The sequence below is a fragment of the Entelurus aequoreus genome, linkage group LG11 (assembly GCF_033978785.1).
Source record: "Entelurus aequoreus isolate RoL-2023_Sb linkage group LG11, RoL_Eaeq_v1.1, whole genome shotgun sequence".
Classification (NCBI taxonomy): Eukaryota; Metazoa; Chordata; class Actinopteri; order Syngnathiformes; family Syngnathidae; genus Entelurus; species Entelurus aequoreus.
The window spans coordinates 57792083-57808195 of NC_084741.1; the positions used below are offsets into that span (position 1 = coordinate 57792083).

A 16113-nucleotide genomic window follows, 5' to 3' on the forward strand; every position below is an offset into this window, starting at 1 on the left:
CTAGTGTCTCTTCTAGTAGCATGATATGGTACAAGCAGCTTATTAGGTTTGTATGTTATGTCATCCATGTTGTCCAGGATCACACCTACATGAGGCTTTCAGATCTTCTATTTTATGATTTCGTAATGCTTTCTGTTCATGTATTTGGTTTGTGTATCATTCACTGCTGAGTTTGACAAAGGTACTCTGTAAAAGTATAGTTTCAAACGTTTTTGTAAAAAATAACCAACATCTTCAACACAGCAGACATTTTGTTTTGGAATATTTGATTTCCGTCACATTACATAGTACAAATGCTGACATGTCCTTACTTAATGCATACGTTTAATATTGCTCAACCTTTGGTTAGATGACAAAAATACCAGTAGCAAAACTAGTTTGAAGACTGTCAAGCAACTGAAAATTGTGATAAATAAATTATCGTGAATGATATATGATTTATTTGATATTGAAAACATGATTAATTTATAAATTCATTGTCTTTGATTTTGTCTTCAAAACATATTTTGTCAAAAACGGGTCTTATCATATTATCATATATATATTAAAGGCCTACTGAAATGAATTTTTTTTATTTAAACGGGGATAGCAGATCTATTCTATGTGTCATACTTGATCATTTCGCGATATTGCCATATTTTTGCTGAAAGGATTTACAGTAATTTCCGGACTATAAGCCGCACCCGACTATAAGCCGCACCAGCTAAATTTAGGGGAAAATACAGATTGCTCCATATATAAGCCGCACCCGACTATAAGCCGCAGGGTTTTGATGTGTAATTACCGTAGTATATAGGGGTTCCTGCTACCACGGAGGGGATTGTCGGGACAGAGATGACTGTTTGGGAACGCAAAGCGTCCCATTTATTAACAATAAATCTTTCAATCATTCAATCAAACTTTCACAACTTTGACATGGCGAACAGCATTCGTGCAGAGTACAAATAATACAACGGTGCAAAGTAATACAAAGTGCTCGCCTGTACGTTATCAAAATAACCAGCCTACCGGTATATGAAAAGTCAGTCTTTAATCATTGTGTCATCGTCTTCCTCCTGCGTACTAAAACCACCGAAATCCTCTTCGTCGGTGTCGGAGAAGAACAGGCCGTAAATAAGCCGCACCCTTGTATAAGCCGCAGGGACCAGAACGAGGGGAAAAAGTAGCGGCTTATAGTCCGAAAATTACGGTAGTATAGAACGACGATTAAGATCGCAACTTTTGGTATCTGATAAAAAAAGGCTTTCCCCTACCGGAAGTAGCGTGACGTAGTCAATTGAACATATACGCAAAGTTCCCTATTGTTTACAATGATGGCCGCATGAAGTGAGAGAAATTCGGACCGAGAAAGCGACGATTTCCCCATTAATTTGAGCGAGGATGAAATATTTTTAAATGAGGAAAGTGCAAGTGAAGGACTAGTGGGGAGTGGATGATGCTGTGAGAGCCGGGGGTGACCTGATATTCAGCTGGAAATGACTACAACAGTAAATAAACACAAGACATATATATACTCTATTAGCCACAACACAACCAGGCTTATATTTAATATGCCACAAATTAATCCCGCATAAAAACACCTAGGTGTTTGTTATGCTAGCTCCTAGCTCCTAGCTACTAGCTCGAGCTAGTTATAGCTCGAGCGGGTAATATGGACGGGATCCTGTATATATAACCCGCCAATACAATTCAAACACCTGCACAACACACACACTCACTCAGCCCAAACAACCGTTCACCTAACCCAAGGTTCATAAAGCTTATATATTTAATCAAAGTTACGTACATGACACGCACGTACTGGCAAGCAATCAAATGTTTGGAAGCGCGCGGGTGGGACCTGATATTCAGCTGGGAATGACTACAACAGTAAATAAACACAAGACATATATATACTCTATTAGCCACAACACAACCAGGCTTATATTTAATATGCCACAAATTAATCCCGCATAAAAACACCTAGGTGTTTGTTATGCTAGCTACTACCTACTAGCTCGAGCTAGTTATAGCTCGAGCGGGTAATATGGACGGGATCCCGTATATATAACCCGCCAATACAATTCAAACACCTGCATAACACACACACTCACTCAGCCCAAACAACCGTTCACCTAACCCAAGGTTCATAAAGCTTATATATTTAATCAAAGTTACGTACATGACACGCACGTACAGGCACACAATCAAATGTTTGGAAGCGCGGGGGTGGGACCTGATATTCAGCTGGGAATGACTACAACAAAAAATAAACACAAGACATATATATACTCTATTAGCCACAACACAACCAGGCTTATATTTAACATGCCACAAATTAATCCTAATGCTAGCTCCTAGCTCCTAGCTACTAGCTCGAGCTAGTTATAGCAAGCGATCAAATGTTTGGAAGCGCAGCTGTGTACTCACGTTATCGCAACTGTGTATCCAAATCAAAGTCCTCCTGGTAAGAGTCTCTGTTGTCCGACTTCTTCCATCTTGACTGCATCTTTCGGGAATGTAAACTAAGAAGCGCCGGCTGTGTACGTGTTGTTGCTGACTTCCCTCGCAAAATAGACACTTCGCACCGACAACTTTCTTCTTTGCTTGCTCAGCTTCTTTCTCCATAATGCAATGAACAAATTGCAACAGATTCACCAACACAGATGTCCAGAATACTGTGGAATAATGAGATGAAAACAGAGCTATTTCGTATTGACTTCAATGGTGTCCGAATACTTCCGTTTCAATGATTGACGTCACGCGCATACGTCAACCCTCAGAGGCGTTTCGAACCGGAAGTTTAGCGGGAAATTTAAAATTGCACTTTATAAGTTAACCCGGCCGTATTGGCATGTGTTGCAATGTTAAGATTTCATCATTGATATATAAACTATCAGACTGCGTGGTCGGTAGTAGTGGCTTTCAGTAGGCCTTTAAGGCCGGGCTACAGTTATTGATTATTTATATCAACATTATATCCAGTAATCTGTTTTTTTTGGATTGAGTTATCAAATAAAACACATTTTGCCGTCTCAATGCGTCTTTTAGGGAAAATAGTTTAAATAAACAAGGATGACTATTATTTTTTTCTTATAGAAGCACATACCATTGAAATTGCTTATTACTTATATTAAAAAAAAAAAGTTTAAGTAAAAAGAAAATCAGTGTAGCCTAAATTTAGGTAATAGATAATAAATAAAGAACCATCCATCCATCCAGTTTGTATCCCTCTTGGGGTCAGAGGGTCGGGGGACTGGAGCCTATCCCAAGTGCACAAGCTAAACAAAAAGACTCTGATAAAGTATGTTAAATTTAGTTACAATGTATTTAACAATTTAACATAGACATTTGCAAAGGTATTATTTGGGGGAGTGATTTTAGAATTTTAGACATATTTTTAGCATTAACATACAAACGGTAGATGCTAACATGTCCTCACATGTGTCTGAATAAAACATTAGCTTGTTATACAAGCCAAAAGTAAAATGAAGTAAGCTACCAAAATAGACGTTTACCTTGTTTCTGGTTGTTTGTTACTCTTAAATACGTAGGATGCTTACTTGTAACTGGCTGCATCATTGATGTAGTGCTATAGTGAAATTCCAGCTCTGTTTGACAGTGCAAACATTTCACCACAATGTCTGTCTTTTTGTGTTTTAAATTAACCTAAACCTTTGACAGCTTCTCTCATCTTCTCTGGGCCCTTTGCTCTCGTTCTCCCTTTGATTGGAGCCATCTCTCCTGGCACTCCGCTGTTTCTGCCACACACACACAGGTCACACAGTGCCGTAAACAGGATTTGACAAATACTGAGGTCAAAAATTGGCGGTCCAAGAGGAGCTTTGAAAGGCTGAAGTCATGGGTATCCCAGCACCATATGAATAATATTATGAGCAACACAGTTAACAATCCACTTTTTAAAAAATACTATGCTGAAGTTTAGCGTATTAAACAGTTTTAACATCAATAAAGCATAATTTTAAAACCTTTACAACATTTAATCTCTGACATGGGTTTAAATCCAAGACCTTGTGCTTTGAATTTGAAGTACTAATGTTGCGCCACGAGAGGCACCAGAAGTTAAAAGGGGAATTCTGTCTTCATATTCTAATCAGTAACAGAACATGACTTGGCCAGGAATACGTTTGGGGTAGAATTTCTTATGAAACGCCCTGTCATTAAATAATTTACATTTGATATCTGCTTTTTCACACAAAACGGGACCCCTCACGGACTGCAAAGCCCAATGCACAGCTCGTGTTCTGCGTTTAGGGTGGGGCGGCACCTGACTGACATGACAATGATATTATACCGACAGCATTTCAATCAATTTCATTCAGGTGAAACCAACATTAGTGGCGTCAGTATACATTGTTACTTTATGTTGACGACACATTTCGGATCGGATTATGTTTAAGGTAAAACTAGACTTCATTGCGTTACGTTGTCTGGAGTTGTAGTGAGCTGTGCTTGACCAAAGATCGTACTGTGTATTGAAAGAGGATTATCTACTGCATATACAGCGCAAACAATGTCCTACACAAATTATTATTTTATTAAATGCATCAAACGAATCATCAAAGCAACAAAACAAATGAAGCTTTTTTCTAATAGAATTAAGCGATGAATCCTTGCAGGCCTATATTTAGGTCAAAAAGATAATATATTTTAATACTATATGTTGTTGTTTAATTTGGAAACAGTTAACAACTTGATTCATAAGTCACTTTCATTTTCTGACATTTAAATTTACATAGTACTGACATAGTAATTGTTTAATTTATTTGCACTTAATAACTTTTTTTTTTTCAGAGATAAAGAACAATTGTTGTTTTGAGCTTGTCTTGGAAAACAATAGAAAAGGTCTGTTTCCAAACCTCTCAACTTGTTAGTCCCCGAAATGATATCTAACATATAAAACCCCATATAAAAAAAAATAGGAAGAAGAAAAAAATGTTTGTTTGTATTGTTTTTGAACCTTGTTTCTTTTAGGCAGGCCTACCCTGAGGTGTGTCAGCTTGATAGCTTGCTCAGTGTTTTATTTTAACTTGCTACATAAGGCTGAGAAAGGCAGATTGATGCACCAATTTTTGTTTATTAGTTTCTGTTGTTGTCCAGCATGATTTAGTACACCACAGCTTGTGCAAACGTGGAAAAATAGGATGCACTGTATCGACTTGTAATAGAAGTTATCTCTCCCACACTTTTGAAGAATTACCTTTATGAACAACCCACTGTTTTGCTCTTTTTGAGAAGTGATCTTTAGCACGTGTTGCTATTGAAATACAAACTCATGTGAATGGTATAATACCATGTAAGAGGCAACTCTGTTGCTAGCATGGGGTCTTGAGTTTTTATTAAAACATTTATATTTTACTGCCTGAGCCTCCGTCTACACACTGCATTTTTCTCCTTTCAATTCCTCAAACTGCTTAATGTTGTAATATTTTCCCATGACTTCACATTGATTCAACAATTCTAATACGTCTCAAGTTCCCCTTTTGAAGCAAGTGACAAGTATAGGTTAGGTCGACTTTTGCGAAAAGGGTCAAACTGCAGAATGTGAGGTGATGAGTCTGAAAACCCTAACTGATCTTATGAGTTTAAGGCAATGGTCAAAATTACTATGCAGACAAACCTCATGTCAGTTGTAAAATTGACAGGTTATTTTGTTTGTGACAGCTAACCCTTGCTTGAAATTACAAGTTAAACTAAGATGGCAGTGTCTTGCCTTTTTTCAAACATGTTAGATTGTAAATGACAGATTGTGAATCCCTTTGTATACCCCACTACTTTTAGAACGCTTGCTAAACTAGCCAGATAATATACAATTTTCTTGGTTGTGCCTACAATTTTCTTGGTTGTACCGGTACCTACAATTTTAGGACATGTCTGAACATTTTTTTTCCACAATATTTAGAAACATTGACACAATCCTGTCTTTATCAGATGACATTTGAAGAATAAAAGTTCATGCTGCTGTATTTATAATGACATATCTTTCCAACGAGAGAGACCTGCTGAATGGTCATTTAATGCAATTGTCACGATGCTGTCCCCTCCGACAACATCTTGATCCTTTTTAGCTTTTCACCGTGATTGAGCATGTGATGCGCAATTCTCTGCTAAAGTGTTAATGGCAGTGTTTTCTGCAAAGTCAATTCCGTAAGAAATCATGACATTGCTTAACTGTTAAAGTGGTCCCAATATGCAAAACCAACTTTTCTCACCTGTTGGTACATGTGGTTGGTACATGTGTTTGTGTATTTGGGATTCCCCAAAATCCTGAGCATTTGAAATCAAACCATGGAGTCATGGCAGAGATATTTATAAAACAATCTTGCTTTCTTTAAAACATGCTCCAATCAAGCCGTTTAGAATTTGATTATGCGACTCTGCCATTTTCATTTAGTCTTAGTCCAGAATTGTCGTCTATAAGTTCCTTATTTTTCTCTATTCTCTTGTGGGGCAGACTGCCCTTTTATATGCACATGCATCCTCCAGTTTGGCCATTTAAAAAAAAAAACATAGCGCATAGTTATAAGTTATATCTTTCAGTAGAATTGATATGAAAGCGCTAAAAACTACAACATGGCTGACAGGGTGGAGACGTAGTCAAAGTGGGCTGGCCTCGAGGAGGGCTTCAACATGCAAAAAAGCTGCCCCTAAACCAAAAAAGACAGTCAGAAAGCGGCTTGAAGATGGTCTGTAAAATAAATCATATGTAACATTTTTACAAAAGCACCACTATTACATGTTATGTAGACCACAAGAAAGTGTTTTTTATGTGGAAAAAAAATCCAAATATGACTCCTTTAAGATTATTGGCAACCTTCGTCGCTAGTGTACAATGGCAATTAAAAAGAGATGGAGATTGTTACTGGAGCTGGAACTAATAAATAACTGTCACTTTTAGAAAGGTTTGATTTTTTTTGGTGGTGCACGTCGAGCTATGCAGGCGGTTTGGTGTGTGAGAAGTGAGCCGGTGTAGTGTATGCTGGTCCCTGGCGCTTGAGCTCTATCCCTGTCAATGTGCTCAAAGTTTGCACCTGTAGTTATTGTCTTCCAGTGCTGTTGTTACGTTCAACATTCCTGACAAAGACTTTAAGTGAGCAACAGACTAAAACTATTTGCCTCAAATGTTTAAATATAGATACAAAAAGAACATCTGGCTGTTAACCACTAATATAGTATAAGGAATTTGTCTTTAATTACTGAGGCGCACAATATTTCCACCCGAAAGAAGAAGAATAATAACTCTTAACAATGTGAACATCCAGACTTATTTTTGCTTCTAAAGGACTCAGGTATTCAGTATTGGTGGATGCCTGCCATTCCAGTTCCGACTTAAGCAGTTTTTCATATGATCATAAGTTGTTAAAACAATCTAAAAAGTAACATCTTGAAAAAGAGAACCTATTTTTTTTAAGTTGGGAACCGCAAAGCTTTTGTCTGGACCAGTGACAAGTGGATTAGATTATAGTATAGTGTGCGTGCATGCGTGGGTGGATTAGATTATAGTACAGTGTTGTTGCTTTTGTGGGGCTTTTTTGTTTGTTTTTTGCTGTGGTAGATAACGGGTGGAGCAGAAGCATCCTCCTGCAGTAATGTTGGGTTATAAAAAACCAAAATGCTGTGTATAGAATGCTGAGGCCTCTAATAACCATGATTGTCCCATTGGCCCTATGCACCAGCCTAAATAAGCCCTTGACTCAGTCTTTTATAATGTCCCCTTTACTCATATACAAAGCAATACAGTCAAACAGCTTCAGGTTCTCTAGCTGTTGTAGCATAACTTAGTATGCAGCTTGTCCTCAACTCCAAACATCCATTTATAGCACTGGTGGTATCACATAATGTGTTGGTGTAAACAGGCAAGCAGCAATTAATAATTAACTACTGTGCAAGTAATACTACTAGTAGTAGTAGTAGCAGAAGTAGTACGCGTAGTAGTAGTTGTATTATTGGTATTAAGACAAAAAGTATATTGCAATGTAGCAAAGTTACATCTGAAAAGGTTTGGATATAGTACTTCACAAAACTTAGTACAACCTTCACATCTCTGCTCGCTAATACTTCATGATTTGTTTTTATATGTGACTACACTGAAGAGATGGTACTTTGATAAACATAGTGTATACAGTGTAAATATACTGTATGTGCGATACAATGTAGTGATGTACTGTCTGTCTAGTTGAAACAGAATACAAAATAAATAGGTGATATACAGTATATTTTATGGGACAGCTGTGTAATGAGGATGTTTTATTTTCATTTTGATATGTCAATTAGCCTCACACGTGTTCAGTAACCTACATATTTGTCTTGCAGTCTGTGGTGAAAACTGGACGTTTGCTCATTAGTCATGAGGCCCCTATAACTGGAGGCTTTGCTGCTGAAATCAGCTCTACGGTGCAGGTGAGTGTTCAGTATATATTGTATTTGACAATTTTGTTTGGGTGAGGCAGGAGAATTGAAAGTTTTCACGAGTAGAAGATGGGTTTCTAGTTTAAAATAAAGCTGAATAGCCCTTTACGGTATGACTCAGAGCATACCAGGTTTTGTGCAACCTCATTACATCTGCACACCACACCACATGTGATATTCAGATTGTTCTCTTCTATAAGCGATTGGACATGTATAAACTTTAGAAAGTCAAAAATAACATAATTTGTGGCCTCCTCCTAATAGTGAAATGCTTTCCAATTGGGTCATTTTTAGGGAGTGCTTGGTAGGAAAACACTGATAAGGCCTAAAAGATAGTTAACTGCAGAAAGCCAGTGGCTACTCCCTAAAATCCTCAATTCTCAGAGAAAAAACAAAAACCCCTACCAAAATGTTCTGGACCACAGTATTTTAAATTTTTTATTTTTGCAAATGCAGTTCAAAAAGCCAAATTGCATACCTTGATTGTCATCACAATGCACATTATAGTACAATGTATTACAAATAGATTAGCAGTGCACTTAAAAGCACGCCATCAATAGAAAAACTATGCAAGATTTAGCAATTAACAGTAACAGTTCTGTTCAATTGGATGCTCTGTTTTCGTAATACCTTTTAATGACCAGCAGCCAAGTATTTGTGCTAGTTTAATTTAGTTTGCAGGCTACTTCCTGATTTCTGAAGGATGACAAACACTTGATGTGTAATTATTAATATTATTATGTGGAGTGGACAGTTGCTTTGAAAACATTGTAACTCCAACTGTAATAAATTCATGTATTAGCCCCTTTATCCAAATTCTCATCAAAATGTATTGTTTTTACCATATTCATGTACCACTCTTGTACAAAAAGGGGGAGTTTTATTGCAATGCTGCCATTTTTGTCTGTCAATCTATTTCATGTTTTACTGTGTCAAAATAATTGTCAAAACGTATAACAATACAAACTGTGTGATATAGAGAAATAGTGCAACATGACATTAGTAATTTTAATAATGATGATAATGTCTGGATTTACATGACAGAGTGACTGTTGTAATTTCTTTACTTGTTTTAATACTGCTGTTGCCCCCTGTATGGATAATTTTACTAGAGTGCAGTCATTTGACTAAGGTACATGAAATATTTGTTTTCGACAACAAGAGTACACATTTTATGTCAGTGTCATATAATCTCAAAATAAATCCATCATCCTAATTCCATCCATGACTGCTCTGTGATAGCTTTGTCAGCACTTTATGGGCTTATTGTTTGATTCACTGATGAGACCAAACAGTTGGTATCACTTTCTCAGTCCTTAAAAGTTACTATACTGTTGAAATTACTTCTGTTTATAAGTGATTTCCTTTTCAATGTCTTTGAATGTCAGTTCCCAGTTATTGTCACTCAATGTCCTTCCCCTTTTAGTGGAGGCTTGGATAACCATCCTTCCAATTTTATGTACCCGTGTTTTCACATTGTGAACTAGTGATGTAAGTTGTTTTTGCATTCACTGGTTGTATTAGATCTGCAGCTTTCACATAGCCTTAGGACATTTTGAGAGAACACTGTTTATTTTCTGTTTTCTTTTGTTTTTAAAGATAATGAAGCATGACTTATATGGCTCTGTTGCATGGAATTAATGTTAAGATGTTCTTCAAAGAGATTTTGCTGTGTGCTGAAGTACTTTCCTTTAAACCAAATGATCTGCATGAAACTGCCCTAAAGGGGACCTATTATGATTGTCCTTTTTTCGAACTTATAACTGTTATTACAATGTTGGATACTCATGTTAAACAATGCCAAAGCATCAAATCATAAAGTTCATGCATTTAGGCATGAGCTTGCACACAATTTTGGATGCCTCTGCCCAAGTATATTCTATTTAGACTTAGACTTAGACAAACATTAATGATCCACAAGGAAAATTGTTCCACACAGTAGCTCAATTACAATGATGGAAAGTGTAAGGATGGAAAGGACAATGCAGGTATAAATTTGTTCAGCACTTCTCACAGAGAGAGCTCACAAAGTGCGTCACATTGTTAAAAAACCAACAGTACAATAAAAATAGGCATATGGCATGATCCAACAACAAAGATATTGCAAATAAAATGAAAAGAAATATGATAAAAGAAGAATAAGAAGTAATGATTACATATAACATAATAAAACATGATAATGGAGTATTACAGCAAGGTAGACGTACTTATTTGAACATGATGTAAATCTATCATCCGGAAAGGGAGGAGCTATTTATGAGACCAGCTGAGTTTAAGGAAACAAGAGAAGGTAGTCTTAAGTATTATTTTATCTAATATTGGTATGCGTATAATAACACTAATGCGTGACATGCAGTGACATAAATGCTGATACATCTTTTTTTAATGGCTGCTCTGTATCGATCAAAGAGTGTGTAGGTATACCTAAAATAATTTTTAGTAGTGTTTCGAAAATATATATTTAACCGTGTTTCTTTTGTGGTCGTTGGGGTGTAGTTTTATTTGCAAACTGGGAACACCTCCACAAACGAAATCTTGCAGACTCAAACGTGTTGTAAATGTAAATGTGACTGTGAAGCAAAATATATGCAAAATTTACACCAAAGCATATCCAATACATATTATCCAGACTTAAGAGAAGTGTTTTAAATGTACATTAAAGTCATCGATTTAGAACCTTATGCATCTAAATTTAATCCAATCCAAACAAAGAATAACCTTAGAGAAAGATCTCATTTAAAAAATGTGTATGTGCGTACAACACTTAAGACCTTTAGTTTATCAGTAATAATTTATTTACATAAGATACTTATTTAGCAACTTATTTAACTATTTATTGAGAACTTTATTATTTATGGATATACATTGTGTACAAATTGAGAACAGGAAGTGAACAACTGTGTTAATATTTACTGTTAAATGGAAAAGGGGTAGGATTAAATAAACTCTGCATTGTCCTACTCCTTGTAATGGCAGCCGAGGGTCTTGTGAGATGACCACTGGCTGGTATAAGCTCAGTATGAAGAAAAAAACAACCGGCAGGAATGCGAGAAACACTTTTTTTTTCAACACAGACTCTCTCTCCTAAACACTTGCCGTCAAAAGTGTAAAGACCAACCGTACAGTTCCTGTCTATATATACTGTGTATATATATGTATGTATGTATGTATGTATGTATGTATGTATGTATGTATGTATGTATGTATGTATGTATGTATGTATGTATGTATGTATGTGTGTGTGTGTGTGTGTGTGTGTGTGTATATAAGTGTATATATATATATATATATTAGGGCTGTCAAGTGATTACATTTTTTAAATCAGATTAATCACACTCTAAACCTATGATTAATCACGGGTTATTACTTGCTTGCATAAATAACTTTTTGCTGAAGAAAATACCCCAATATTTGGGTACAAATGCAATTTGGTAGTCAGAATGTCGTACAGAAACGTTTTTTAAATGTATTACTGAACTGCAAATCATTGATTTGCCACAATACTTGGCGAAAAGAAGTATAGTAAAAATTAAGTGCACATTTTGAAAGTCTTTGCAGTTTGCAATAACATTGCAAACAATGTACAGTTACTAATCGATAATGTAGAAAACACACTCAAACAACTTAACATATTCATCTTTAGTTTAAACAGTTTTTGAAACAAACAAGTTTGTCTACCTTTTTCAGATGACAATGCTGATCTCTTTTTTTGGTACAATGCGGCCCGAGCTTGTTGTGATTACTTACAGATGTCCAGTGTTCTCCAAGATGCAAAATACATTCACATTCAGTATGCAGTTGCAAGTTGATGCTCATGTTTGTGTAGTACAGTTGGTTCATCCTTGCTGTAAATTTGCCTCTTCCAGGTATTGCTTGTACACCAACATGTGACTTCTTCCCGGCATTGAAAACCAGTGGTGGTCAACCAAGCTAAGATGACTTTTGTACAGCAAGCAGCGCGCAAACTATTTGTGTACAAAAGAGGCTTAAATCTTCCTGTAGAATGCAAATACAAGCACAAAAATCTAACTATGCATTGGAATAGATCCCTATACTTTATTAAAAAAGATTTGTCGAGTGATTTCAAGAATTATACGTCAGTCGCGTCCTCAGACATATCAAACTATTGTGCTCCAAAAGCCATTCTACACGACAAAACAGGTGGAAACTTGGAAAAGCATGGATGTCTACAACTTCTTTGTGTGTGGCTGCGTCAAGGAAATTGGTATCAAAACTCTCCCAGATAAAAATGCATCGTTTTGCTCAGGTATGGTTGCATTTAATGACTTAACTTCAGGTCTAAATGAGCCATGTTTGTTGCTGTTGCATGCAAGGTTTACAAGTAGCGTCTTTTTCCCCTGTCTTTATCAAAATATAACTATAGATTTCAACATTGTGTATGTGCTGAAAGCCTTTGGTAAAAGCTTTTAGATTTTGCTCACATTTGCTTTCTTTTATTTAGACACGCCGAGTTGGTGCTTTTCGAAACACTCGAAGCAAACGTGTTTAAGAAATACAAACAGTATCAAGATAATTCTTAAATGGGGAATACGAAACGTTAAAATAATATTAAACAAACCTTTTTAATGAAGTGATCACTGCAAAATCATGCATTCTTTGAATCCGCTCCCTTGAACTGGAGTGTGAGCTGCATGCTTTCTCGTCGTTGTTTCGTAAAATCTTGCACTCTTTCGCCCTTTTTGATTGCCTCTCGAGGAACGTTTATCCTTTTTCGTGATTTTAACGATTCGTACTAGGGCGTTTTGCTTCAAGAAAGGCAAAATCACGCCTAATACCAATTGAGAACAAAGCGAGCTTGACCATCACGCATGTTTAATGGGCGCGACATGAGCCAGACACGACGTCAGTAAAATCCAAGCAAGGTATTGTACGACGAATCAGCTTTGGTGATATGCATGACATCTTCTTGCAGGACTTGGTCTCCACAGATGTTGGATGTCCTACATGCGATGGCTGTCCGTTTAGCAAAGGCATATGTTTAACTTAACTGTGCTACTTATGTTGACAACGTTAAATCAGGAAAACTTTGCCAGCGTAGCGTTCTTCTGTGCTTATTGTGGATGTAGCTATCGGCGCGAGCGGAGAACGGTCTTGTTTGTCCATCCTAGGCCACGTGAGCTGCGTCACCACTCCTGCTTATGTTAGCCAAATTACCTGTTTGTGTGTTGAAGTGGAGACGGCTGAGGGTATATGAAACAAGGTCAGCTTCCTTTTGAACATGACATAGTGTCTCAGTTAAGGACTACACACCTTTAGTCACCAAAGAATGGCAAAGTTTGAGCCCCCAGAACCGTTTCATTTTGCCATACGGAGGACGTGCTTTACACGCTTTCAAACCTTATAAGAGCTCTCGTATGCAGTTTGTAAGCCGCAGCCGAAAAAAAGAAGTAGATGACTGCAAAGTTATTGAGTTCATTTTCATTTACTGGTCGACTTACTACTAGTTGACTTTATTTTATCAGCGCAGCCCTTCAAATGTATAAAAACAATTAAATGCTTCTGGACATCGAATTCAAGGCTTTTTAATGCGATTTAAGACCCCCGCAACCCCGAGAGGGACAAGCGGTAGGAAATGGATGGATGGAATTTTCGCAAAATGTGTTTAATGACTTTTTAAATGCGTTTTAATGCCCGCGGAAAATCTTTGTGCTTTGCTTTAAGATGCTATTTTAAACTTGTTGTGCGACGTTTAGAAAGTTTGTCGCTGCAATGCCAACATTGTAAAGTTCCATCAGAGTGTGATTTGAAGTGAAATTGGCTGCCTTTCATCAATTATCTTAGCACCGTGTAACAACAGGCGGCGTCTTTTGAGTTTACGTGCGGTCATAACAAATAGTGTGATTCATTATTATTAATTTATGATAAGGCAATATTTTTTTATTCCTGACAAGCGTTAACGTTGACAGCCCCAATACATGTATGTGTATATATATATATAAATACATTTATATACTGTGTGTATATAAATGGTCAATTTTTTAGGGCATGAAGACAAGTGATGAGGGCGGTCGTGGCAAGTTGCTGTGGTTAAATTCGAGCATTGATCTTCTTCTGATGACTTGCATTGATGGGAATCAGACAAGATTTACTGGAGCTGCTAAGTTTCACAACTTTGAATTTACATTGTAAAGGGGAAAACAACTATTTTCCCATAACACATGAAAGTGGTTGGTTTTTAGCTTCTTACTTGTCCAGCTTCCCCTCTCGTTTTTAGATCCTTTACAAGAAATACATTGGAGGCTAACTCCTCAGCCTGCTGGCTTTTGTGCACTAGTAATCGGAGACCCGTATTTTGTTAACGCAGGCAGGATGGAGCAGCATTTTTATTGTGAAGACAGAAACTGAGCGCTTACACTTTTCACGACAAGTGTTTTTGAGAGAGTCTGTGTTGAAATAAAAACTGTTTCTCGCGTTTCTACTGGTCGTTTTTTATTCATACTGAGCTCACCCTAGCCAGCGGTCATCTCACAAGACCCTCAGTTTGCGTGTGTGTCAAGCAAGGGACGAATGTGAAGTCATCATAAAGATTGATGATATGTTATTTTTAGGTCTATTTTTTTAATGCATGGCAATCAACAAGACACACACTCCGAGATTGACCAGTCGCTTGTGAGTAGGGCTGCAACTAACGATTATTTTGATAGTCGATTAGTCAACGATTATCTTAACGATTAGTCGACTAATCGGATAATAAAGCGTACACATTTAATGGCTCTAATGTTTCCATTGACTTTTAAATGCAGCTCAAGTTATTTTAGGCGTGTGCTTAGTAACAACAAATATGACTAATTAATGTATAAATACAGTATGTATTTATACTGTAAATGTGCTGCTCATTCAGCCGTTACGAAAAATGAAAATGACCATTAAAATGTTGTCTATTTCAATCAATCAATCAATCAATCAATCATTTAAAAGAAAGGAAAGGCAGAGTGCTGTGTATTAAAGGAAACAGTGAAAATAGCAGCAATGAGAACAAAAAAAACACAAAATCTAACTTCCTCAAAAAAGAAAAGCATTTTGTGGTGTTTAAAAAGCTTCACATTGGTATATTGACTATTGATTAACTCCTGGCAGTTTTAGCACTCTAATACAGTGGTCCCCAACCTTTTTGTAGCTGTGGACTTGCTTGAAAATTAGTCCCACAGGGGGTGGGGGGTTTATTTATTTATTTTTTTTCATAAAGAAATACAATTATGTGTGCTTACAGACTGTATCCCTGCAGACTGTATTAATCTATATTGACATATAATGTATATATTGTGTTTTTTAGGTTGATTTAATTTTTTTTTTTTAAATAAATGTTTTTTTGTTTTTTGTTTTTATTTCTTGTGCGGCCCGTTACCAATCAGTCCCCTGAGGTACCGGGCCGCGGCCCGGTGGTTGGGGACCACTGCTCTAATAGACTCAATGTGTAGAGTTTTATATTTGATTACTTTTTAAAATGTTGGCTATTTAAAAGATTGTATGGTTAATCTTATGATACCTCCGCATTGGTGCCTGCCTGTACGTCTGTGTTTGTTAAAGTGCCTTTTTTTATGGCATTGCAAATTGACGCTGCTTTAAAACAAACTTAAATTGATGTAAACAAAGTTTAGCTGGCTGACTTAGGCAAAAATGATGGTTAAAGTTATTTTTCCCACAACTTGTCTCACTCTTGTTAGCTAGCTAGCAAGGTAGAAG

The 16113-nt window shown here is 36.7% G+C and overlaps 1 protein-coding gene across 1 annotated transcript in view; it reads left to right on the forward strand.

The window, feature by feature from the left end:
* The window catches only part of bckdhb (branched chain keto acid dehydrogenase E1 subunit beta), a 62547-nt gene that overhangs the window by 26446 nt on the left and 19988 nt on the right, over positions 1 to 16113 (forward strand). The window contains exon 9 of the mRNA XM_062063596.1: positions 8314 to 8400. Coding sequence (XP_061919580.1) covers positions 8314 to 8400 — 87 coding nt within the window. The remainder of the gene's footprint in view (positions 1 to 8313; positions 8401 to 16113) is intronic.